Source organism: Amblyomma maculatum, chromosome 6 (genome assembly GCF_055883805.1).
Source record: "Amblyomma maculatum isolate TAMU_Amacu chromosome 6, ASM5588380v1, whole genome shotgun sequence".
Classification (NCBI taxonomy): Eukaryota; Metazoa; Arthropoda; class Arachnida; order Ixodida; family Ixodidae; genus Amblyomma; species Amblyomma maculatum.
The window spans coordinates 36,312,733-36,338,461 of record NC_139349.1 but is presented as its reverse complement, the minus strand read 5'-3'; the positions used below and the strand labels follow the sequence as shown (position 1 = coordinate 36,338,461).

Below are 25,729 nucleotides of genomic sequence, written 5' to 3'. Positions count from 1 at the left end.
TGATAAGGGGTCACGCACAGTGACACGCAAGCAGTTGTATCTGAGGTATCCTAGGCGCTCCTAATATCTCTCTGAGTTCACATCAAAGCTTCGCTGAAATCACTAGTCTAGTTTTTTACGGATTTTAACGTCCAGAAATCCCTGGTAGACTGCTGTTCGTTCAGCAAGAAAAAAAGAAAACCAAGGTAAGCACTAAGAAATGATGCGTGCACTTTCTATCCCCTCCCCCTTTTGTCCTTTGTGCAGTGAATCCAACGGTGAGCCCAGAGCAGCGCAGCCTTGGCAGTGTCTGCGGGCGTGTCGTGGCGAAGGCAGATCTTCCAGATCCCATGGTCAGCTCGACGCGGTTCATGGTTGTCCGCTTCTGGACGGACGAGACCAGCCAGACCGAGGTTATCGGCGATGGTTTTTCGGCTAGGGTCCGCTCAGGTATGAAAAACCCATGGCCATGTGACAAGATTTTGGCAGCCACAAGTTGTGGTGAGGCTAGTACCACCAGTCTAGAGATAAACACAAGGTTGATTTCCGTCGTCTGATGCACTGACGTGGTAGTTCGATCGCCATGCACTTCGAGGAAAATAATTTATTTTTGAATATGATCGCACGAGTATCCACCCATCATCGCTGGGTCCAGCACTCACGCAATTTTTCTTGTGACCAAGTGCACATTTTAAGTCACAGCAATAGATTCTAGCAATAATAATAACTTCTTGTTCTTATGATATCCAAAACCATCAAAACAGTGACCCTGTAAAACAGCCTTGCTTTTTGTTTTCCTGATTCAGATAACAGACGCATTTGAGGCATGCCGCGAGATCTCTAACTCGTAAATTTTTTTTCGAACTCTCGAATACTCGTTGATCTTTTGTAGCCCAAGTCGCGAACGAGCTTGACGAGACGGAAGGAATGGCTGGCTGTTTCCAAACTTCAGTCCTCATACGCGACAGCGGTAGCGATAACGCCAGGCACGAGCACGCATTCCGACTGTAAGAAGCTGTTACGAGAGAGAGAGAAGTGGTTCTTGTTGGGGATTATGAAAAGGAGATTTGGCGCGTTCAACTGTCTCCTCAGGGATGAGGGATCACCACCGTTGCTCCGAATTAAGGGGAGGGGGGTAAAAGGAGGGCAGATGACTGGAAGAGTGGCAAGGTAGGGATGTAAAGGGCGAGAGGACCGAGGGAACACGTGCTTATGGATACAGTACAGGAGCCAAAGTAATTAGCAGTGGACGGCAAAATACGATTAGCATTTGCTCTTGGGTCTTGTCCCTAATTGTATCTTGTTCCTTATATTCGTGTTACGTTACGGAACATAAAGTATACCCACTAGTCCGAACCCTCACCCTGTTCTGCTGAGCTAGTTGGTCTTCCATGATATTTACGCTGGTTCACCAGAGATTACAGAAGATACTAGCGGGACAGCTGACATCTTTCACATGTGCACTGTTCTCTCTACCGTGAACTGACATTGCTACTACGCCTTTCCTTTCCTCAAAACTGTATTTCTTTTTTTAAGAATAGCCTCTCCTATTAGGACTGGATAAAGAAAAGATAACTAAGGTACACGAGCCTGTCCGTATTATCTCCCGCCAGGGCAGAATCCTCGCTGCATGCAAAAAAGCGGAATATAAGGGAATGAGACGATCTTAAAGAAAATATCGAAAGGAAAGACTCGTCGCCGCAACCGCGTGTGACAGTCAGCCGCACCAATAACAGATACTTAACCATATCTACCTATCTCTGTAGGCCAGTCGCGGTTGGTTGGCAACAATAATTTGTTATAGCCAAACACTTTTGCTTTCTTACGCACTGTTAGCTTACGAAACTTGTTGAGTCACAGTTCCGTGCTCTCTATCCAGAACTGATAATTTTCGAATGTAAAATTCGCGATTAGAGAGGGAGGGGTCGGGCACCTTGACGGGTTTGCGCATTTACTATAGCGACTCGTGCCGGTTCAAGAAGAGCACCAGACCCCATTTCTGGTACTACTATGTTGACTACACTGCGCTTCACAAACTACTCATCTAAAGACGCGCGAAACAATATGTTGTACGACACAAACGAAGAGAACATCACAATACGTTAGTGCGGTTTCTGCCTTTCTGTCGTCGTCGTTATCTAGTGGCTTAGTTTACATTATATTGTTCTGCCTCTGGCTAGCCCGTCAGTATATTCCGGTGAACTATTTCGAATTTGTTTTCACCACCGCAATGTTCCACTTACTCGGTGTCGGCGGTCTCAAAATTTAGGTGCATCCATTACCATTAGCCATGGTGACAGCTTATGGCACTGGATGCAGTGTTCGTCGTTTCACATACCATCTCGACCACGTTTTTTTTTTGTTTTTTTAATGGGAGTTTTTAACTTGACGCAGCAAGGCAGTAAGCTTTTTCCGGGTAGTCACAAAAACTTTGACAAATACGGGTGCCAATTATGAATTTTTCCAGTTCTTCTCTTCTTTTTCCAGCAGCCTGTCGTTCATTGTAATCTACGTCATCAGCTATCGCGTCATTATTCCTGCAATATATGCCCACAGAATGAAAGTATAGAGAGTCATAGACCTCAGCTTTACTTTGGTAACCAAGAGGCTTTGATACTGAGTCTATAAATTGAAAAATGCCCTTCAATTTGCGTCATGGGAGCCCAGATGCATGTTGAGAAGCTTCCGTTACCTGCCTTGATCTTGCTTTCCGGCTCATACCACGCAGTGTGCGGGGGCAACATCACCGAGGCTTCGGGAGTACTCCAGGAGAGTGACATACTGGACACTGAGGTTGTCTGTCGCTGGCGCATCAGCTCCGACCGAAGAATGCCTTTGAAAATCACCATCGAGAGTATCAACCTACCCTCGGATGGGGGAGCCTGCCGCGAAACGTTTATACAGGTGTGATAACCGATGGCAAATGCCATCAAACCTTGTTCAATTTAGCGAGTGTACTGCGCTCCATAAAAGGCGGAAATATTATAGGAAGCCAAGTATTTGTGAGAGACAGCATACTTCGCGAGTATTTTGCACATCAGGTTTCTGAACCTATAGTAAGAGCCATCAGGTTACTGAAAGTCAAACGACCGGCGTTACTAACGAACCTAAAGAGAAGGAGCAATCACGCATTCCTTAAGTGTGATATACGTCAGCCGAACGATCGTCTAGCGGTGCAGGTGAACCTATGTAAAGGTTCAGTTACATATTTGATGAGTGTGCTATACCTCAATATTAGGACATGTTGGCAGTGCTATTAAGCTTGAACTCCAACAACCAGTCGACAATACAATTGAACATCGTCGAAAGGAGCGGTTGTCTTTTTCATTAGCATACCACCTCTCAGTCTGATAACTGGCTGGCAGTGCCGTTGCACCTCGCTTAAACGAACGATTACATGTTATGCGAGTGCACGGTACCTCACCGTCACGGCAGGCTAGAAGCACTCACGGAAAAGTGCCTTCTCGGGCTAAGCAGCCTAGCATCCAAATGAGTCATTCCATAGTTTGCTCACGAACATACACATACCTCCACTAGCCAACAGATGTGCAGAAGTATTACTTGGGTAAATCAGACCTGGGTAGGCTCGCCCAAACGTCACCGTTCCAGCTAAATGGAGACAGCGGAAACATCAGTGATATTATAGTATTGCAGAAAACGCGAAATATTTACTTTTTGTAGTAAATAGTTGGTATTAAAATACGTCATTATAGTGTTTTAAACATCAAGCAGTCTTCTTCGTTCGAGACACCTTCGTTATCAAATATATATATCACGAAAATTGTGCATGCCATAAAATCAAAACAAATACCTAAGTTGCCGTTCTGCAATATAGCTCCGCGTTGGGGCCGAAAGTGATGATGACATCATCAAAGTTGGGATGTCCCAGCGGGTGCATGAGTAACGCATATGCAGCGTGCGGACATTCATAATAAGAGCCATGTGTAACATGTTTCTAGTAAAGTCAAAGCAGTGAATTTCTAGCTATTATCTTCGTAAGAACAAATGGATTACGTAATGTAAGCTCATTTTGATAATGTTTATGCGTTTTCAGCTAATACTGGTTCATTTAAGAACTTCTTGGTCGAGTGGTAATGTCCACTCAAGTTAGATATTTCAATAAAACGTGTGCAGTAGCCTAAGCCTTCTTTTACGCTCTAGTTACAGAATAGGCGGAAATGTACAAGAAAAAGTACTCGCTTGTTTGGATATTACGAGTCTGCTGACCAGCGATGCCTTGTCTTCTGGACAGGTTCTCAACGGAGGCCAGAGTGACTCTCCCCCTCTGGGTCAGGGGAAGTTCTGCGGCAGCTCAAGCAGGCAACAGGAACTGCCCAAAACCTCCTCCCCAAATGCGTTCATAGTCTACCGTCGTAATAGCCCACAGAAGGGGGTAAGTCCTTGTTCGGAAATTGCCAAAATCTAAGTTTTAGAAAAATGAAACGTGTATCTATTGTGACGCGTAGTTCAGTATGTCGGACCTTCAGAGGCCCTGACGTTGACGCCAAATATAACATTTCATTTCATTATTTTTAAATGCTACGTTTAGAAAGGTGTTATCATTAAGTCTTTGTCGCCTAACCAACTGCCTTTTTCCATGAAAGTTTACCGACGTTACCTACTCTCGTGTTCTGTGCTCATGCGTCAGAGTCTCACTAGGAAAGTATAGGCGCGTCCAAGTGTCAAATCCCTTTGAAACTTTTTCGGAACTCAAATAATAATTTAATGCAGTTGACAATTTCTACTTCAAATGGTATAACACCATGCCAGCTAGTTCTTGGTGCAAGAGCTTCGTTCCCAGTGTATGTTCTTTAATGTTTCGTATGTACCATGCGCTGAAACAGTAAGGGCTATATTGGAGGTAGCTAAAGCCAAGCGGAAAAAGTCGAGAAAAGCATGTGGACATAATTTTTGTGCTGCCATGTTGAGCACTATTACCTATAAATACAAACACACGAACTTCAGTAGAGAATATATATATATGCAGCATATAGTATACATTGTTCTGACCTGCAACGTATGCTTTGCGCAGCAAGCACATGTTGCGGATTGCTTGCGGTGCTTTTCACAGTCAGCACTCTTATAGATACAATGCACTGCCCTGAGCTCGCGTCGTTACCAGCGAAAATAATGCACAATTTCCTGTAACTGAATCAAGGCGGAGAGTTGGGTACGCTTTCGTTCATGATAAACACTGCAGCGTAAATTATATGAAACACGAAAAAAAGACACACAGGAGAAGAGTCTGTTCTGTTCGCCTTCCTTACTTTTGTCGTTCTTTTTTCAGCAACATAAATGTTTCAGATTGTCATTGCCTTCGCCACTACCTTACCCTCTCCGCATTATTGTTCGCGTCCGCTTCGTTAACCAACCTCCAACACTATGCCTTCATTTTGGTATTCTTTTCTTTGCCTTGCGATCACAGCAATTCCGCATAAGCTGGGAAGAGTCGGGTATCGAGTGCGGCGGCCCGCTCCAGCTGAGCAGGGAGCGCAAGAGCGGCGAGGTGAAGTCACCGGGCTATCCGCACGGGGCCCCTTCGCACGCTGTCACGTGTGACTGGATCGTCCGGGGACCACCCAGGTCTCGCATCAGGGTCGACTTTCCCGATGCCTTCCACATGCGCCACGGGTGAGAGAGCCGCACTGCTTTGACTCCACCTTCGTCACTATAGGCATTCGAGTAGACGCGCTGCGAAGCGCTTTGCGGACCTGTTCTTATCCGAAGCCAATTTGTGACAGGTTAACAAGCGCTTTAACATGGTGGACCACGTCTGAAAGTGAAATTCATGCACTTTAATTTGCGCGTATCCTGTCACCTCCCAAGCTGAAATTTGACAGCATGAAACTTGGATATTATCTATAAATGCAGCAATATATTTTGAAATCGAGCGATCAAAACTGAACGCTCTCATGCGACGGTGCACTTAATCAACCCCGCTTATTAAAACGGCTTTGAAACTCCCCCTCCCCCCCCCCCCCTTTTTTTTTTTCTTCGCCATACAAGCTCACTGCTCCCTCCTGTCGCGTTTTTTCCACCTAACTCCTCACCACAGTTATCTTTTGTTGGTGTTCGCATTTTTTATTTACTGCAAATAAATATTACTACCTGATATGCGTTCAATGCGTAAATGTTATGCAGTTCTCTATACCCTAACGGTACGCCAGCAGTTTTCCATAATTTCAGTAAGCAACAAATGATAAATATCGTAGGAACATTTCACTGTGGTTGACACACATCTGCGGCATCGCCGCTTTACATGCCATCTCCGCAGCTGTCACGAAGTACGCAACGAGCTTCGCGGCGACTACGTCGAAGTGTTCGATGGCGGAACCGCCAACGCTCCATCGCTGGGCGTCTTCTGCGGCTCGGACCGGGGTGACAGCCTGGTGACATCCGGGAACCTCGTCGCTCTGCGCTACGTGCAGACAAACCCTGCGGGGGACTACCTGGGATTCAGGGCATCCGTCACACTGGGTTGGTTGATATGCGCATTTCCTACTTCAGTGCCTCCACTAAAATTGTGGTTCAGTGGTTCAGTGATTAACTCCGTCGTCATTAACATCATCATTATTATCCTATCTACGTAAACCGAAGGGCAACGACTTCTCTCAGTGACCTTCATCTGTCCTCCCCCCCCTCCCCGAAGATTCCTTATCCCTACAAACACAAAAGATTCATCCGCTTTTCTGACTCTCTGCCGCTCCCTGCTATGTTAGTCTCCTATTCGAATCCCTTCGTTTCATCCGAGGGACCATAACAACAGGTGACTATTCAGGTGACTATTCAGCAGGGCGAAATTGGAAACGCTTTTTTAGGCCCTGGAAGTGATAAGGAACAAGTGTGGTGATCGTAGATTCGCACCAAGAGAATTAAATAGCTAAGGGAATAAGAATGGAGTAGGCTGCATTTGGCAGACACGTTTCGGGTCATTAATAGCAGCTTTCCAGCGTCTCTCAAAAGTGAAGTTTATAATAATTGCACTTTTTCAGCACGAACACACGTCCTAGCTTAAAGGTAGAGGCTAACGAAGTCTTGAAATTCGACGAAGGATAGTGCAACGAAGTATGAAAGTTATTGGGGTAACTTTAAGAAATAGCCATGCGAGCAGAGGGGTTCAGAGAACAAACGTTTGTAAATTTTATCTTGACTGAAATGAAGACGAAATAGGCACATACAGAGTATTTAATGCAAGAGGTTGCTAAACAGTCCTCCTAGAGCCTTAATTAAGCAGTACTTGTACTGTGTAGTTCAAAAGCAACATAATTTTAAAAAAACTCAATAGTTACAGAACTACATATACAGGCACTATGTCGTTTGCACGCAATTATAAAAAAAAAAAAGTCTGACAAGCTTATTTTTCTTACCGAAAAATATCATTAGCTGGATCTTACGTTGCTCGCAGAAAGGAGGCACCTCAGTTCTGTCATTAGTTTTAAAGTGTGCCTTGCCGCCAGTTCGTCACCCGTTGATCCCTAATGTGGCAATAAAATTTCTATCTATTTAAGAATCTCCAAATTTTCTTTGTGTTCTTCTGAAAATTGCATCTTTCTACTCCCAAATTTAGTCATTACTTAATTCTTCAAGTCGTACTGAGCGCATGATAGCTTGAGCTGCATATATACCTTAACCCAACACAACTCAAACATATCTGATTTCATTTTCTTTCTATGACTTCGACCACCCGGTACATATCGACTATCTTGATTTAGCTGCATAACGGCAGGTATATTGGTTGCCAAAAAGTTATAAGCAGTGTGGTTTATTAAGGGACCTTAACTGCTGTGATGATGCCGGCATATTATAAAGTAAACTTGAAAGCGCACATTTAGTCCACTCCTCTGGGATTCGGAGCTTTCCTTTCTTCAAGGAATGCGGAAATGCAGGAAGCGGAAATGTCGCGGCGACTACTAACTAGTATTGGCATGCCGTTATAGCGGATAGGAAGCCATGTTCCTCGCGTGGCCGTTTCTCGAACACATTTTCTTTGTCAGCGGCTACAGTAGCTAAGAGTCAATGATCAAGTTCAATAAAGCAGATAATATCAGTGGCCTAATTATGCCGAGATAATTGATGAGCATATGGGAAAGACATTTGTCATGCAGTAGGTGTAGTCAGGCTGAGGATGAAATACGGCGGATCGACCATCATGTAATATACAGTGAAATCACGGGTAACGTATGTCATAATCTTTTTGAGAGCGTAAGAAATATGAACAACAATATTTCCTGGTGAAAGTTCTTTTGTCGCGGATAAACACTCTCGAAACGTGAGTGAAACACATTGTGCGCCGCTGCAGGTCCTGAACAGAGGCCCTGTAAGCGCCTCTGTAAGCGCCTCTGTAAGCGTAGAATGCCGTGCTTCCGGACGATTTGGTGCGATTTCATTTCTGTTGACCACACTAAACGATAGGGTACGGATGACGTAGTAAACAGATTGGACCCATGCATCAATGTGTCCTGTATGAATGTATTCGCTGTCCATGTACCATCGTTCTATAAGCGGCCAAGCAATCGGTCCTTTAAACACTTCTGCATGTTATTGTATAGGTGGCACTGTAATACGACCTCCTGGGCTGCCATATAAAGCGCCTCCGTAAGATATCGTCCAACTTCAATACACGGTTCTCTAAGGTGCGCAGCAATCAGCCCTGCTATCGATCTGTGCAATCGTTTCTGTAAGCGGTGCTGAAAGCGGCCTCTTAAGCTGTGCTTCACGATGTCATCGCGCAGGTCTTTGAGACATTTCTGTTCTCCTGTTTTGTTGTCACCTAACGCTCGAATCTTAAAACGTTTTGCGAAAGGTTGACTGTATTTCTCGCTCTTACAGCTGAGTGTGGCGGCACCCTGTGGCCATTCAGTGAACGAAGCCGCAACCTGGAAGACCTGCGCGAGAAGCTTATCGACGGCTCGTACTTCGACTGCGCCTGGCAGTTGCGCGCGACGGACCAGACCCTCGTGTCACTCACCGTGCGGGGTCTAACCTTGAGCGAGAGCCCCGACTGCTCCGGCGCCGACTTCCTCGAGGTCCGCGACGGCAATCGCACTGGTGGGTCTCTCTGCCAGCCTAGGCTTGCTACAACGTTGTAAATCATAAGCAGTATGGTATTGGGAAATATCTCAATGCCAAAATACTTCGATGCTGACCTACACTCCTTTTTGTAACTGTTTGCTCTTCATCCTGTACTTATGCCCAGAGACATACTTGTTAGAAAAAAGTTATTTTGACGCATGTCGGTTTATTCATTCACACCCCTTAGTAGCCTCAACACAATCACTGCATGTAGAATGGTACACAAAACAATGTTCTGGAGACAACAAACATACAAATTATAAAAGGAAGGCATGAAATAAGAAGGCATTTGTAATCAGTCTTGTACACGTTACAGAAAATAAGCAACCAATTATGGCTACAATTAATCCAACTGAAATGTAACTGGTTACATTGGTTAATTACAGCCCTGAAAAAGTAACTAAATATTTACGGAACGATAACAGATTACTAATGCGTTTAATTTCCTCGAAATTAATTGCCATAGCACAAACTCGCTGAAACTGCAATAAGGCTAGTGCGGCTTGATGAAATTTTTTACATTCTGTTAATGGCACCAGGAGTTGTTTTTCAAAGTTTCTGTCGCCGATTTTGCAACATTTTGCGCTGTGAAAAGGCGCTGGAGATTAGGCCGCAGAAGCTTTTAATGTCAAGCAAAAACTTTATTTAATACAACAAATTAGCTAGGCACAAGTTACCGCAAGAAGCGTCTATAGATGGCGCTAGCTAATCAAAAACGAAAACTTCGGATAGCGTAACACGACAGGCAGCCATGCGCACCGTCGCGCGGCCGAACAATTGGACGCAGTAACATCGTCACGAACGCTTCACCCTTGTAGTCTTTTTTTTTTCTTGCAAAGAAATAATTTGTCACCGGTAATCAAAAGTAATCAACGTAATTCCATCTGTAATCAAACACACACAAAAAAAAATCTGATTGCATCTTTGAAACACTAACATTTCGGATAAATAAATCTTGTACAAAATTACACAAAAATGTAATTATAAATATTAATCGATTAGCAGTAATCATTTGGGTACAACTCTGCTTGTAACGAAGCTAATTTACAATACGGGAACAGGCGCAAAAAGGAGTACTCTTCAGACTGCACATAAATTTTGTAATGTTAGAGCAGACTTCTTGTGGAACTTTTCACACGTTCAACTCTTTAGGGCAGATAAAGTACGGTACATCTAAGGAAAACCTGTGTAGTATTCCTTCTTATGTCTGTTGAGACAAGTCTAGCTCTAATTGAAATTGGAATTGGAATTGGTTTATCGATTCCTCGTACAAGCGAGAGGAGGCAGGGACTAAAGGCTATGTGAAAGCCTGACAGAGGTCCCTGCCCCCCACACAGATTCTGGCATTAAAAATTGAAAACATGTATGAGTAACAGTTTGTCATTTCACATACTGTTAGCATAAAAACGCACATAATACCGACAGTGGAAAATGGTTACAATTACTTCTACCATATACTAATTACACAAGAAAAATTTTCATCTCAAAATCATACATTTCGCACAAAACATTTTCATCTACATGGAACAATTTAAGAAAATTAAACTGATATGAATACACATCAACAGTTCCTATAACTTATGGAAAACAACTTACTGAGACGGCTGTACAAAAGTTATTATTCTTATTATTCTTACACTTTTTTTTTTTGCATTTAGATGCCGAACACATATTGTGCTTTTTACATGCTATACTGGCCTAGCATTATGACTGATTGCGGGCGAGTACAGATTTTTTATAATGCGCGAAATAGGGCAAGGTTATGGTTTATTGCAGCGTTAAAGCCCAAAGCGTCTCAATAAATGTGTCCACAGGCCCGCTGCTGGCTCAGATTTGCGGTTCCAACTCTACGCTGGACGTGCAGTCTTCTGAGAACTCCATGTTCCTGCGTGTCAAGCTGAGCTCTGGGACGCGGCACAACGCACGTTCGTTGGTTCTGCGGTGGCATGCCGAATTCAGTCGTGAGTTCATCACCTTGCTCCTTATTGCACCGGCGAATAGATAACGCAATACTATAGAACGTACTGTAGAGACATCTTGAGCGAACGGAAGAGAGATTTGAAATAATCATAATCAGTCTGTAAGAATATAACTGTAGTAATCTTGGCGTCCGCGCGTTGCATGAGCAGTTACGTTTTGTTTTGTTTCCTTGCGCACTAGCTGCATATGTACCAACACCTCCGATCAACCCCAATTTTTTACCAAACATTTTCGATTGCACGATCAATGCCCTATATCTCCTGATTCGCTGCCCGTGTAAGAATTTTTTTTTTTTTTTGGCACCGAGGAACCGCAGCCTCAGCCGCATGTAAATCGCCATCATCACCTTCAGAGGCCACACTAGCACTATGGTGCCTGGAAGATATGCTAGCACCGTCGGCATTATCAACTAAGCAACCAATTAAAGCCAATTTGAACCAAGCCAAAGTATAGCTCTGGCTGGCCGCGCACGATGTGCACGTTTCTGGTAGACGAAAGCGGCGCGCCGTCGGTACAGCCGCAGTAGACTGGAGGGTAGGCAGGGAACTAGGAGGCTGTGTGCTACTGTGTCACTCAATGTTGTATATTTGTGGAGATATGTACTGGCACGAATGAAATTTTTCCAGGTGTGTGAAGAAGAAGAAGAAGTAGGTGTGCGATGTAGAAGCGAAACAGCAGCAGAAGAAGAATACGAATATAAAGCGCGCGGTGAGCTGGTTGCGCGCCGATAATCGCGCGGTTGAAGGTCGGCTGAAGGCGAAACTGTGGCGTACGCGAAAAGCTCCGCAGCTAGTCCAGTGAAGCTTTTGCTTCAATACTAAAACTGCGCGGTGATGACGCCGAGAGATCCGCGCCGATCAACTTGCATCGGCTGCGGATGCGTGGCGAAAAGACTCCGGTGGCAGCGTTAAGTCGGCTCAGCGCCCTCCTCTAGGACGCCGGTTTCAGGCTTGCTGTTGTTGCTTTTCTGTATGTGTAGGACGTTGAGTTGGATCTTTGCACACTGCCTGACAATGCCCGCCCCACGTCCTGGAAGGTTGAAACATTCAACACGGCCTGCCCCTTACCCTTCCCCCGTCCCCCGTTGACTAGTAGTAAAAAATGTTCCCACTTTTGGTCTCGTTTCATTGTTCGGCTATATCTTGCATAACCTGCGACTCAACCGTTAATGTCTACGAAGCAAGAAATGCTTCGACAAACCCCTGTCTTTAATTTGCCCATTTCTATAAATGTAACTAACCTTGTTTCCTTTTTCAGTGCATGAATCTGTCTGGTTTGAAAGTTGCCTCACAATACGACTTTGAAGCCTCGTGAGAAAGCGAAAGCAGCCGAAACTATGCGGTGTCATATCTACCAACGGTCGCGACCATTATGCTTCCAAGAAATTGTTTCCTGTACCCGATCTTTCCCGTGGAAAAGAAAATTTAAAAGAAAACTTGCACACCACGTGTAAACCGCGCCATGCATTTGCTGTTATTTCTCTTTACTTCCCTTAATTCCCCGGGCCCACCCACTTTGTCTGCCGCCACTCAAAGCTCTAAAGCTTGGGAAACAACCACAGTGCATTGGTATAGTAGCACATTACTGCTATATATCTCTATATGCGCAAAGACATCTGTTATTTGTAGTGGGTGATTCTCCTACACTCATCTTCCGAAGGCTCGCAAATATATCGCGAATATAAGCGGCACATTTGCGCAGACTGCGGTGGAGAGCACACGGGAGATCAAGGAGTCTTCACGAGCCCCGGATTCCCGAGAGCCCTGGAGGAACGACGCCACTGCTACTGGACTATCGCGGCGCCCGAAGGGAACAGGGTGTCGATCACTATCGATGGAAGCGTCAACGACTGCACGGCCGTACTGCAGGTTAGAAGGGCGGCCTCCCCGGAGTCTTTCGTAGTTTTATCGCCTTGTTATTCTGACAGATTTCGTCCGTAGCTCCGGACAGAGATAAATAGAGGCTCGTTTACCCTGAAAGGTAGAGTGTTCAGCGCGAGGTATACCCACGGAGCAAGAAGCCTTCTATCTCCGTGATGTGCAGTAACGGTGGCTCCGCGGGTTCTAGAGACGCTGTTGTTGACGCATGCGCTGTTCCATCCGCAGCGCAGCATGTAGACCCCAGAGTGTGACCGAAATTTTCACCCAATTACGTTTAGTTTCGTCTACGTATCCTCCTTCCATTCTGGCGCCATAATTAATGCGTTGTAGGTCACAAATTGGTAACGTTGTGTAATCAGGCTATGCTTCACGATCATTTAGTTCCGCAATGAACTTCTGTTAGTTTTTTTCCTTTTTTTTAACCATCATGCAAGAAGTACATATGCCAGGTCGACATTGTCATTTGTTGGAGGATTTTAAGAAATTCGCTTCGCATTCGATTGAATCGTAGGTCAAGTCGTATCCAATAAAATTTAAGGGTTGCCCGCCGGTGGGCCGCAACAAAGCGGAATCATGGTTTCAAAAATATCAGCCGCAATGAACTTTTAAAAAGCATTTAAGGCTTATAACTAGCAGCCTGAAAGCAAGGTATATTTCCAATGTGACATATGAGGACCCGATTGAATTTGTGTAATTAATTACTGAGGTGGTAGAATATTAAATGTTTCTCTCCTATGAGTTCCCAAAATGTCTGAGATTTTAAGCATTTTCCTCGCCCTATACAATAATTCTGTCGCGGAGTTACTAAGATATACACCTATTACAATTATCTCATGTATCACTAGATGCCCTCGTGTCGCGTTGACTTATGCCCCAATTCGCGTGTGGCGCAGGTGATGGAACGCTTCTACCGGAAGTCCGTGGAGTGCGGCCGAGCCCTTCCCATCACGTACGAGTCATTCCAGAGCCGCATAGTGCTATCCTACACCTTCCAGAGGCTCGCCGGTGGACAAGGAATCCGTGTAACATATGACACGACCAAGGAGCTGCGTAAGATTTCACTACAAACCACGATTAGGCTCATCAATCGATGTTTGTACTAGCACATTAGCGGCACGACAACACGAGAATTTTATTTCTTATCAATGTTCGTGACGGGCATGAAGCACCCTATCTTAAATGAAGAATTTGAAAAACAAAATGCGTTAATTGGCTTATAGGGAAGTGAATATGCAATATAGTCACGCATCTACATGGACACCAAATCCGCGCTGTAAAGAAGCAGAGGAAGATGAGACTGAGGGAATTTGCCGCGTTAGAATCTGGGCAAGCATTATCATGGAGACATCAAAACCCTGTTGCATGTTGATCTGGGAGCAGGATTCGTCCCTTCGTGACCAGAACTAATATCTTAATATTATTCATGCGTTTGCTACATTCAACGCGACAGTTTATTCGTGCTTTTTATTTCAAAACTTGCGTTGTTTTCACTGTCACAATTCCAATAAAACATCTATGTTTTCTGCCACGCGGGAAACAAACAGCTTGCATTACATACTGAAATGAAGTTTCAGGAACAGGTACCAGTACGTCTTTGCTGCTCTATTTTCAAATCCCCAGTCCGAGATCGGCCCTTGCCCCGCCGGGGTGGTGCAGTGGTAAGACGCCCGACTACTGTGCCGGAGTTCCCGGGATCGAATCCCGGCCTCGGCGGCTGCGTTTCGATGGAGGCGAAACGAAGTGGCGTCGTGTGCTGTGCGATGTCAGCGCACGTTAAAGATCCCCAGGTGGTCGAAATTACTCCGTAGCCCTCCACTACGGCCCCCCTTTCTCTCTATCCACTTTCACTCCCACCCTCATCCCTTCCCTTACGGCGCGGTTCAGGTGTCCACAGAGCAGGTGTGACAGATACTGCGTCTTTCCCTTCCTATAAACCAACCAACCAACCAACCAGTCCGAGATCGGCCCAAATACGACGACTCATTCACGCATAAAACAGCAGCGAGCGCTTTTCATGGTAGTGAGCATAGCTGGCAAACAATCTGAACTTCAGTTGTTGTCAGACTGAAAAAAAAAATGAAAGCTTTGGCGGGCCCGCCAATTATCGGCAGTTGCTTCGCTTTAATCTGTCTTTAAGCTTGGGGTACCAGCGCCACCATACTGTGCTTTTAGTGCAGAGCTAAAGTGTTCGCTTATTGAACTACTCGTCCCGTTCGTGTGAGGCTTATTCGTGTTCCATGGTCGCATCTCACACGTATAGCAAAGCTTTAAAGTTCGCAAGACGGTCGAACTAAAATTTTAACAGATGGGTGCGCTAAAAAAAATACAGAATGAATGGCACAAGTAGACAAGCTCAACCTCAAATTTTGTTTTCAACAATTTCGTGTTTTTGTAAGTTACTTGTCTAGGTATAAAATCAGAATGCAATGAGTATGCGGAACAAGTGTAGATGTGCAACTATCTTTGAGCCAAGCATCATGAGAGTAAGCTGTCGGCCACGGCCGCACTCCCTGCCGCTTAGATCTTGGCTCGTCTCCGTGCTTAGTAAGCTCCACAAATCGCTCATTGCTGACAAAAAATATTTCCCAATCAAAATCCCAGCAACGGGCTAGTCTGGCTTCCCGTTGTTCGGTCGTCTCGGCAGCCTGTCTGGCACGGCTATGCACTCTGCCTTTAGCGAGAGTGGCCTCCTCTACATCACGCCGCGTCTTTTTTCACGCCGCCTTGTGGATTCGCCCGACACTACGCTCGCGGACCTCGCCCGCGCTCGCACAGGTGTCTTATGTGTGCGGCGCATTTTCCCAGCTTAAATGTAGGAGCGGCGCAGATTAAACTTCATCGAGACGACGATGTTAACTGCACAGAGTGCAAATGTGCTGCAGCTGGTTCCTGATGAAGACGACGATGTTGCTACACAGTTCGAGAGTTCTGACGAAATAAACGTTTTGCAATCCAATTGGCATAGGCGAAGCAGAACTTCTGCTCTAAAAATTGGGGAAACATAAGCGAGAAACAGCAAGCGTCGATCTGACAGAGGTCATATTCCCCTGCCCCTCTGTGTGGATAAAAACACCTTTCCTTCCTTGGTCAAATATTTTGAATGCGCGTTCACATAACCGCCTTCATCTGTGATCACAGCCACTGAAAATGCCTCTGAAACCTCCCGTATGACTGGTTGGTCGACCTTATAGAAGAATCGATGTTCCGTTGAAAATGCAATGTTAGTGGCATTTATCGGAGCCTAGCATAGTGCTTAAAGAAAACGTGTGTGAAGCTTATTGAACTGTTTGAGATTAAAAACAACACTAAATATAAAATAAAAAGTCTAATTACTCAAAATAAAATTGGCAAGGGTTCAACGCCACTGAACCGAATGTGGAGCGAAAGTATTAGCTGCGGATGACCGAGCGTTGCATCAAACACAACCAGCATTGCATTCTTCTTGTTGTTCTTGTTCTTGTTCTTCTTCTTCGTCTTCCGCGGTGCCACGGTGCCACAGTGCCACGTCGGCGGCTTGAAAAATCTAGCGTAGAGTAGCTTTCGCTACAAAAACCTAAAACTTAACATTACCCTCGAAACAGTTTTTACCTCCTGTTACATACACCTGAGCTTGAGAAATTTCCTTGCGCGCCTTGGTCTAACATATTAAATTTCCCTTCCACTGCTTACCAAGCTGCTTCGATGGACAAGGTGGCAATAGTTCGCACATGAACGTCCGTTAATTCGAGCGTGCTTTTCTGACATTTCCAACCATTTATCGTCTGAACTAAGTTAAAAATTCTTTCTCCCGTTCGAACTCCACGCAATCTGAACGAATATTTAGCCCTGTTCGATACCAAGTCATAGACACTCACTACTTTAATTTCATCTGTCATTTCAACCAGACCGCCTTGAAACTATTGTGATTTGTGTCGCAGCGTGCTGGCACCAGCTGACCGAGCCCAGCGGCACGCTCGAGGCTCCCGCCGAGGCGCTGACGGCCGGAAGTCACTATGGCTGCGAGTGGTCTCTGGCTCTGACGCCGAACCAGACTCTTGCCGTCACCCTGGACCGCATCAATGTCACCGCGGCGAACAACGCCAACTGCAGGACCGAGTTTCTTCACGTCTCCCGTGAGCGCAAATCAGCTACCATATCTCACCTCGATACGCTCATTTCGAATTTGCGTCTAATTGTATCTTCCCCACGATGGAATATTACAGGTGAGTATATTAGACCGTTCCCCTTTTGCTGCATATATTAACGGACTAACATCCTACTTACATCCGCAAAATGTGCTTCATATACGAATTACACCGCAATTTCTTCGTCGGTAAAAATATCGAATCAGCGTAAGTTCTGAAATAAAACATTGAGCTCGAGAAACTTGATAGATGCTACCATAAAATAGCAATTTATTCCCGAGCGCCTCTAAAGCGCACTTTATATTTCTTGTGAATGCACTGTGGTCTGCACTAATAATTAGCTCTCGATGTGGCCCTCACTATCCTTCCACCAATTCCGTGTCGTTTCCAGGCATAATATAACATCTATGGTTCATATGGAGAAGGTCAGCTCTCATTGAAAGCAAGAACAACATAGGAATTATTGCTAGTACTCCTTTATTCTTATCAAAACCAAATTAATATTCTAACCACTTATTTCCTCAACGATAATTTATTACGAAACAGAGGAAATAGTAACCGCATAAAGAATTCGCAGGTTTGGCTCCTACTGGCGATATGTGAATGCTTGTCACTGTTGGCCTTCTTTATCGTAAAGATCCTCTTGTTTCCGATGCTTGTCTCCACATTTTAAATATTCACACCACATTTCCTTCTTCAAGAAGACGACTGCTTTCGACATGCGAGCACTACCAAGCGCTAAGTTCTTACTTGTTTACTTGACACTCTGTTTTAGTTCGGTTTTTCTCTACCCCTCTGTGTTCCTTCTTCACTTCCGCCTAGAGCAGGACAGTAAACCTGTGTCTTCTACTATATGCGACAGTGCGCGATGGTGGCTCTCTTTGCTGTCTGGTTGAAGGCCCGCTTGGCCACTGAAGTCCATTGGTAACCATATCCCGGCTATTCTTATGATGACAAGGGGAGGCCCGCAAGGCCATTCCAGGTTCCGGGGTGCGTTGATGAGAGCTTCCATCACTGTGCTATGCGATGCAATTGCATGTATGACACTTCCTTGTTAGCTGTGGAAGACGTGACGCGAAGTGAAGACGTTAATAAGCTGTGTTAAAATGAACGGGACGGTAATTCAAATTTAGACCGCCTTATTTTGTGGGCGTTGATAAAAGTAAATGTTGCAGTAGTAAGCGCATTAATATATGCAAGCGTGTCCTGAGTGGTGTGAATACGAGATATGGGGGGCTTTACTTGAGTAAAGTGGGGGAGTTATGTGGTTAGGTGGCAAGGTGCACTGGGATAATGCTGTAGCTCAAGAAAGTGGGGAGAAGTATGAGTCATCTAAGATAAGCTAGGAAGCACCGGGATGTCGGCGGCTAGTTGCTGTCCGAGAACAGGAGATCGTGCGACGAGATTCCCTTTGCCGGGGTTGACTGAGGTGAAGTTATACATCGTATATGCATGTGGGACAAGCGCACAACAAGAATTATAGGCTGCACACGTCTTCGCACGTAGGGCAGGAGAGGGAGGGCGGTTCGATACAGGCATACAGACGGGAGCGAGTCCAGTAGCAGCTCATGCGCAACCGAAAGAGAGGGGTGCGCTCCACCACCCACACGCAGTCGGTGTTCAGAGGGTAGTTGTCGGGAAATCGAGGAGTGGTGGTAAACTCCACGTTGTCGCTAACTCGCACTTTTCCCCCGCATTCTGAAACACGTGCAAGGGAGGCGCGTGTTATCCTCCGTTCAACGTTTAGCGACTTCTTAAAGATGCACTAATGAAAGTTAGAAACGATTTGTGCTGGGCACCCTTTCTCTCTTTCTCTCTTTATGCTGTAATTAAGCAATGCCCATGTTTTGTGCAAAGACACATTGTGGTCCTGATGCTTACTTTTGCTCGTATTCACACCACTCAGGACACGCTTGCATATATTAATGCGCTTACTACTGCAACATTTACTTTTATCAACGCCCACAAAATAAGGCGGTCTAAATTTGAATTACCGTCCCGTTCATTTTAACACAGCTTATTAACGTCTTCACTTCGCGTCACGTCTTCCACAGCTAACAAGGAAGTGTCATACATGCAATTGCATCGCATAGCACAGTGATGGAAGCTCTCATCAACGCACCCCGGAACCTGGAATGGCCTTGCGGGCCTCCCCTTGTCATCATAAGAATAGCCGGGATATGGTTACTAATGGACTTCAGTGGACAAGCGGGCCTTCAACCAGACAGCAAAGAGAGCCACCATCGCGCACTGTCGCATATTGAACGAGCGGCGACTTCCTCGTTATCCCTAGTGGTAAATTAATGGCAATACTAAACGCATTGCCTCCAGCCATATGGGGGGCTTTACTTGAGTAAAGTGGGGGAGTTATGTGGTTAGGTGGCAAGGTGCACTGGGATAATGCTGTAGCTCAAGAAAGTGGGGAGAAGTATGAGTCATCTAAGATAAGCTAGGAAGCACCGGGATGTCGGCGGCTAGTTGCTGTCCGAGAACAGGAGATCGTGCGACGAGATTCCCTTTGCCGGGGTTGACTGAGGTGAAGTTATACATCGTATATGCATGTGGGACAAGCGCACAACAAGAATTATAGGCTGCACACGTCTTCGCACGTAGGGCAGGAGAGGTAGGGCGGTTCGATACAGGCATACAGACGGGAGCGAGTCCAGTAGCAGCTCATGCGCAACCGAAAGAGAGGGGTGCGCTCCACTCTCACCAGTTTGCTTTTTAGGCGCTTGAAAGTGCTGCCTATGGCGATGCCTATGCCTGTGTGCAGTTACCCCATGAAATGTCAATTACTTCAATGGGAAATGTCAAACTGGGTGAAGACAGATGTTACCTACGAAGAGAGTTGATGGGCTGCCTTTGCCACGGCTTTAGCTTCCTCGCGGGTCTCAAGTAGGAGGGCAACCAATAAGGCCACCACGATCCTCTAAAATCGCAGGTGTGTCCGGAGGGCGGTGATGGTGATTTCCGGGAAGATGTTCTGTAGCAGGGACTCAGATTAGCCCCTGAAAGTCGTAGGCGGAGTACTTTGAAGTCGGCCGCAAGGTTAAGGAAGGCCAGCTTAGTGGGCCGGGGAAGTTTAACCGATGCGGCAGATCCCGATTGTACCCAGCTTGTCGATGCTGAGGGCATTCGAATTCTGTCCGACAGTCAGGGATACCCAGCCGTTCATTAACACTAGTATCGTCCCATAGAGATTCCCTTTTTTCAAAATGGCTTCTCCATCTCACACAGTTCAGAGTAGCTAGGGACCTTGGACTTCTACGGCCATTAAAAGGGCCGTAAAGGTCCTGGGTTATTGGCATGAATGGTCGAAATGGAGGAGGATAGTGGGGCGGTGTATCCCGAAATGGGGCCGGCGAGGTCAGTGTATGTCTCACGCAGCTTTCCTATTCGTGATGAGGGAAGGTAGTGCAGCCGAGCCAACAGTGCATTTCCCTTTGGTGCGTGACGTAGGCGATCCGCATGGATAAGAGGAGATGATACATGGGCAGTATCCATCATCCGCAATACTGGCTAGAACCTGCAACCTTTGTGGGACTCCTAGAAGCTGTATCCACTTGCATCGGATGGTCTCCGTCCGACGCAGGCGGGTAAGACCAAGGGTGACCAATGGTAGGGCACACATTACAGCAAAAGGTGCTGCTACTTTAAATAAGAGCACGACCCAGGTTCTGATCCAGCCAGACTCTGGTTCAGCAGGCGCTAGGTAGCTCGTCCACCTCGGATTAATTCTGGAATCAAGGCCTTCTCTGCAAGAATCAATTTGAGGCATGGGTCTCATTTTGTACAGGAAAATAAAGTCGCCTGGAGATAGACTGTCCGTTTATGACGTTCCAGGAAGAGGTAGGAGTGGCTCCAACTTCCTGTCTGGAACGTCTGAACAGTTTAACCACCCGTTGCAAGTCCATTCTGTCGGAAACGAGATGACAAATATTTACGAGATGCCAAAGTGTGACGTCTTCCGCGCTAACGATGGAGCCGATCCAGCAGTCACATACAAGGATGGTGAGCACAAGACAAGGAAAGAACCAGGCTGAAGAAGCGAAGGATTGATTCCGGATCTTTGGGGAACGCCTCCCGATGAGCTTATAGTACCTGCGACCTAAATCTACTTTGAAAGGCCCGAGAGCAACCGTCTACGAACTGTAAGGGACTACTCACTATTTCTAGAGCATCGAAATCCCCTCAAGCATAGAGCAGGAGCAGGATATCAGACTCCGTGAACGTTTAGGAGCAGCAGACTCCACCTGACTGTTCTGTTTTGTCTCTTCGACTATGGCGATCACATCGGGGAACACATCTAATCCTGCGACAATAACATCGAGGCCCGAATTACCCAGTATGTCTCTCGAAGGTGACTCACTCGGATAACTTGCAGGTCACTCAGGCTAGCGAAGCAGGCATGTGCAGAGCTGCTGGTTGAGTTTCCTGCCTTCCAAATGAGGACCACTGCTGTATTTACCTAGACCTCTAGGGAATTGCCGCTAGATGAGACCTGGTCGAAGTAGTCCCAGAGGCTAGCCTCGACGGGGGCGTTCAGGTTGCGTAGCATGTGTGTCATGATGCCATCAGCACCGGGGGCGCTCTTCCACTCGCAACGGTAGAGGGAAACCTGGACTTCGTGGTCGAAAATGGGGCGTCACAAAAACTCCCGATGAGCGCCTGGACAGACAGTGCTTAGGCAAATAAGCAGCTGTTCCTTGGCTACGGCAGAAGACAGCTCGAAGGCTGTTGTGCAGTCTTGCAAAGGGTACCAAGCCAGCTGCGTCATCAAAATGCGTGATCACAGGAAATGACGTATATTGTATCTATGTAACAAATACATTTAACTCCGCATAGCTGTCAACTAAGCAGACAGTCGCAAGTGATTACTTTTACGACGCAAACTGTCCCCGTTCAAACAAGCAGATGCTTTCATAAACGGCATTTTAGCATGTAAAGAGTTCATAAATGACGATTCGTCGTTTAACTGCTCAGCAGGTCGCCTCTGCAAATCCGGGGACCGGGAAGTAACTGTGGCGGACTCCGGAGACATTTCCATCTACTATTCGAAGGCACACAATGAAACTTCAGGCGGCTTCAGTGCAACTTATCGGGTCAATGGTAAGTAGCGCGCTCACCCCGCGTGTGTGCGTGCGTGCGTGTGTGCGTGCGTGCGCGCGTGTGTGTGTGTGCGCGCGCGTGCGTGCGTGCGTGCGTGCGTGCGTGCGCGTAATAATTGTGGCGTTGGTTTCCGTTCGTTTCTACCTTGAGGAACTCGTTCAACGGAAACTTAATACCATCCAATAAAATCAACAGAACTTCAAGTAACCCGAAAATTTTCAGATTAATTAGGCTAGCGAGATAGTGCAAAATTTAAAAAATCTGTAAAAAAAACTCGTATACCTCCTGTAGGCTGAAAATTTATGCATCAAACCTTTCAGGAAATAAGCACCTGTCCACTTCCCAAAAGTTTACTTGGAATAAAAGCTACACAAATTTCAATTCATTGTATGCGTATCTTTATGCAACAGTTATTACACTTCTTCAGCTTTCCACCATAAGCAATTTTGTCATCTCGCCGATAGGAAAATTACTAGCAGTTATTTCTTGTTCAATATTTGTAACGGATTGGCTCAGTTTGCCTTTGAAGCCCGTGCCGCTCTTTCATCACATGTCTTTTATCTGTAGTCAACTACAGAAATGCATAAATCGCGCAATCGCGCGCCATGTCAGATATTGTGCATGGCAGAAATAAACATGCAGTGAGATGGCCTCACCTACATAAGCACGGTATATTCAGTGAAGGAATCGCGCTTCTCATAACATTTCGACGAAGAACGTTCAAACCACACATGGTGGAAACTCTTCCACTCTATAGGTCATCCCCTCCTAGCCATAACAGCCAAAAAGTGTTTTGCATGAAGTAGTGTGTTGATACTGTTTAAGACATTCAAAATACATATTTGACATTGCATTGTTCTGGTGTTGTTTTGACGCACACTTAGATATGGCATTCTATTTAAGATTTAATTACTTTAGAAGGCGATTCTTTAAAAACGGTTCAAGTACAATAATGCCGGAATCACACGAAACATCGCGGCGTGACCGATCCTTTTTGTTTATCGTTTTTTTTTAAGACATTTAGCTACGAGATTTTTTAAATGTGCTTGAGCATACTGCCTTTAGAAGACTCAGTCCGCAACCTCTAAAGTCTTCATCAGTATCATGTATTCTCAAAGTGAAGCAAAACCTATTTTCTTGTTGTGTTAATATTAGCGTTGCTGTAAACAGATTTTCGGTCTATAGCGAAACGTTCATATTAGCAAGCGTTGGCACGCTGTCAGCAGGCATCGTTTGAAAGCTCTAACCCAAACGAATGGGGCGCATTTTCTATAAGAAATTTAGATATGGTGCGCTGAGAGAAAACTGAACTTGCCCTATATCAACTTTTTGCGGCGTTCTAATGAAAAAGGAAAACCTGACACGCTACAAAATAGACCGCAAAAGGAAATGTTAGGCAATACCACTAATCACTTCCAAATGATTAGTTAACATGGATACTTTTACGGTCCTGGTGTTGTGAGTTTTAATTAAAATGCCGATTGTGGAGGGCAATAATTTATTTGTCTATTAAATTTTCTGAAACAAAATGCGTCTTTGGGTGCCTAACAAACACGAACATAGACACAGAGAGCCAGAAATAAGCTTTTTGTTTGTTTGTTTGTTTCATACCCAGCACAAATCGTTTGTAACTTTCATTAGTGCCCTTTTAAGAAGTCGCTAAACGTTGAACGGAGGATAACACGCGCCTCCCTTGCACGTGTTTCAGAATGCGGGGGAAAAGTGCGAGTTAGCGACAACGTGGAGTTTATCACCACTCCTCGATTTCCCGACAACTACCCTCTGAACACCGACTGCGTGTGGGTGGTGGAGCCGGAAGTGTGGGGCACGCAAGTCAAGGTACGAGTTATATTCTTTGATTTCTCACTCGTATTTTTCTGAAATATGATCCCGATCAATTAGAAGCAGATGAAATCAATGCACCCTGAAACTGTTCAACCATGCGCACTTCAAGATGTGTCGACTTAGCAGGCATTACTGAGGCTCATCTTGAGATGGCAGGGCAAGTACGTGGACAAGCCTGCACGTACGATGCGTCCTTTTATATTGGCGAGTGTAGATACTTGGACGCGTTGGCGCATACCATACCCGTAGAGCGAAGGAGATGCGTACAGGAAGTATGTATGCACACGCACTTCAGAATTATAATCGGTATCATATTTATTGTTGCTAAAGAGACCGTGGGTAAAAATATAGAGAATCAAGTCCCGTAGTGAATGGCTCTTAAGAGCTGTGCGTGTCCATTGAACCTGCTCTTCATCTTCACCTTCGTGTGCTGCGTTTTTCTTATTCGCATATTGGATTACTATAAGGCAGTGTTTCCATATATCTTTTATGCTAATAACTCTTTACGGATAATTTTGTGTACTGAGCATGTGCGTACCGATTTCTCAGCATACTCTGGACGACTGCAATGATGTATGGAAATTATGAAGGCACCCAAAAGCGTCAGTATTTAAGTGGTCGAATGGGTTCATTTTAGTGTTTATTAGAATTCCTCAGAAAACAAGAGACTGAAAACAGCGAACGTCAACGCGTGCACGACGTTTCTCCGTTAAATTATACTGATTGATGCGATACTGCAGACATCCTATCGTAAAGGAAACATAAAGGAATGGCAAAAGATGGTTACTTTGTTCTTTGTTTTGTTGTTTTTGTTTTTGTTTTTTACCTTGTCGATATGTCTTCTCATTATTTACTTTCCTATTTCATTCACCATTTTGAGCGTATATACCTAGTTCAATTAGACCCTGCACCAGTGTGAATAACACGTAAAAATACTCGTATAGTGATACGACAAAACATTTGTGTAATTCTCTGTACACAGAACACAACTTAAATTGCCCGAAAATAACGCAACTAATTTGGCTGAGCTATAATTTCTTCGTATAATGGCGACGTTAGCTATCGGCAATAGCAGAGGTCGGACAGGGCGAAATGCTTATTTCCATGTAAAGTCACGAAGCATAAGCACTGAGCATAAGGATCCATTCAGAGCCAACTTTCAGCTCGTGAAAAACCAATACAAGAAAAAGAATCACGTGTCCTGGTTGTGCTTCATTATTGCCTTTTATATCTTCCCATACATCGAACGTATGAATGCACTCAACGCAATCTAGCCAGCCCTGATTTTCGCTCATTTGCAATGAAAAGAAGAAAAAAAAAGAGCTCCCTAAAATCCGCAAGCGATAAATAGATCAACCCACATCGACACTTCTCTTCCAAAGCCCGAAGATGCAAATCTTCCATCAATCCTGCGCAGCTGAACTTCAGCAGCTTCACCCTGGAAGACAACTGCACCGCCGACTGGCTGGACGTGAAGAGCGGCAATAGCGGCCTGTCGCCCAGCGTGAACAAATACTGCGGGCAACGCAACCCCGGGACGCTCGTCGGTACCGCATTCATGCTCATCTTCCACTCCGACGGCATGGGCACCGCCAAGGGATTCAACATCAGTGTCACTGCCGTCGGCCTGGGTGAGAGTCCAACTAATCGCTCTTCCCGCCTATGCAGTCAGTCAGCGATGTTCCTTTCGGAGAATCTCCCTTCTTCAAAAAAAAAAAAAAGAAAAAAAAAAGGAGAATA

The 25,729-nt window shown here is 45.4% G+C and overlaps 1 protein-coding gene across 1 annotated transcript in view; it reads left to right on the top strand.

Moving 5' to 3' along the window:
- LOC146185518 (cubilin-like) overlaps positions 1 to 25,729 on the top strand; it is a 124,027-nt gene that overhangs the window by 69,356 nt on the left and 28,942 nt on the right. The window contains exons 40-52 of the mRNA XM_084606475.1: positions 247 to 429; positions 2,708 to 2,883; positions 4,232 to 4,372; positions 5,405 to 5,610; positions 6,254 to 6,456; positions 8,809 to 9,027; positions 10,866 to 11,012; positions 12,733 to 12,899; positions 13,805 to 13,961; positions 16,829 to 17,023; positions 22,022 to 22,144; positions 23,853 to 23,983; positions 25,407 to 25,620. Of these exons, the coding sequence (XP_084462601.1) occupies positions 247 to 429; positions 2,708 to 2,883; positions 4,232 to 4,372; positions 5,405 to 5,610; positions 6,254 to 6,456; positions 8,809 to 9,027; positions 10,866 to 11,012; positions 12,733 to 12,899; positions 13,805 to 13,961; positions 16,829 to 17,023; positions 22,022 to 22,144; positions 23,853 to 23,983; positions 25,407 to 25,620 (2,262 nt within the window). The remainder of the gene's footprint in view (positions 1 to 246; positions 430 to 2,707; positions 2,884 to 4,231; positions 4,373 to 5,404; positions 5,611 to 6,253; positions 6,457 to 8,808; positions 9,028 to 10,865; positions 11,013 to 12,732; positions 12,900 to 13,804; positions 13,962 to 16,828; positions 17,024 to 22,021; positions 22,145 to 23,852; positions 23,984 to 25,406; positions 25,621 to 25,729) is intronic.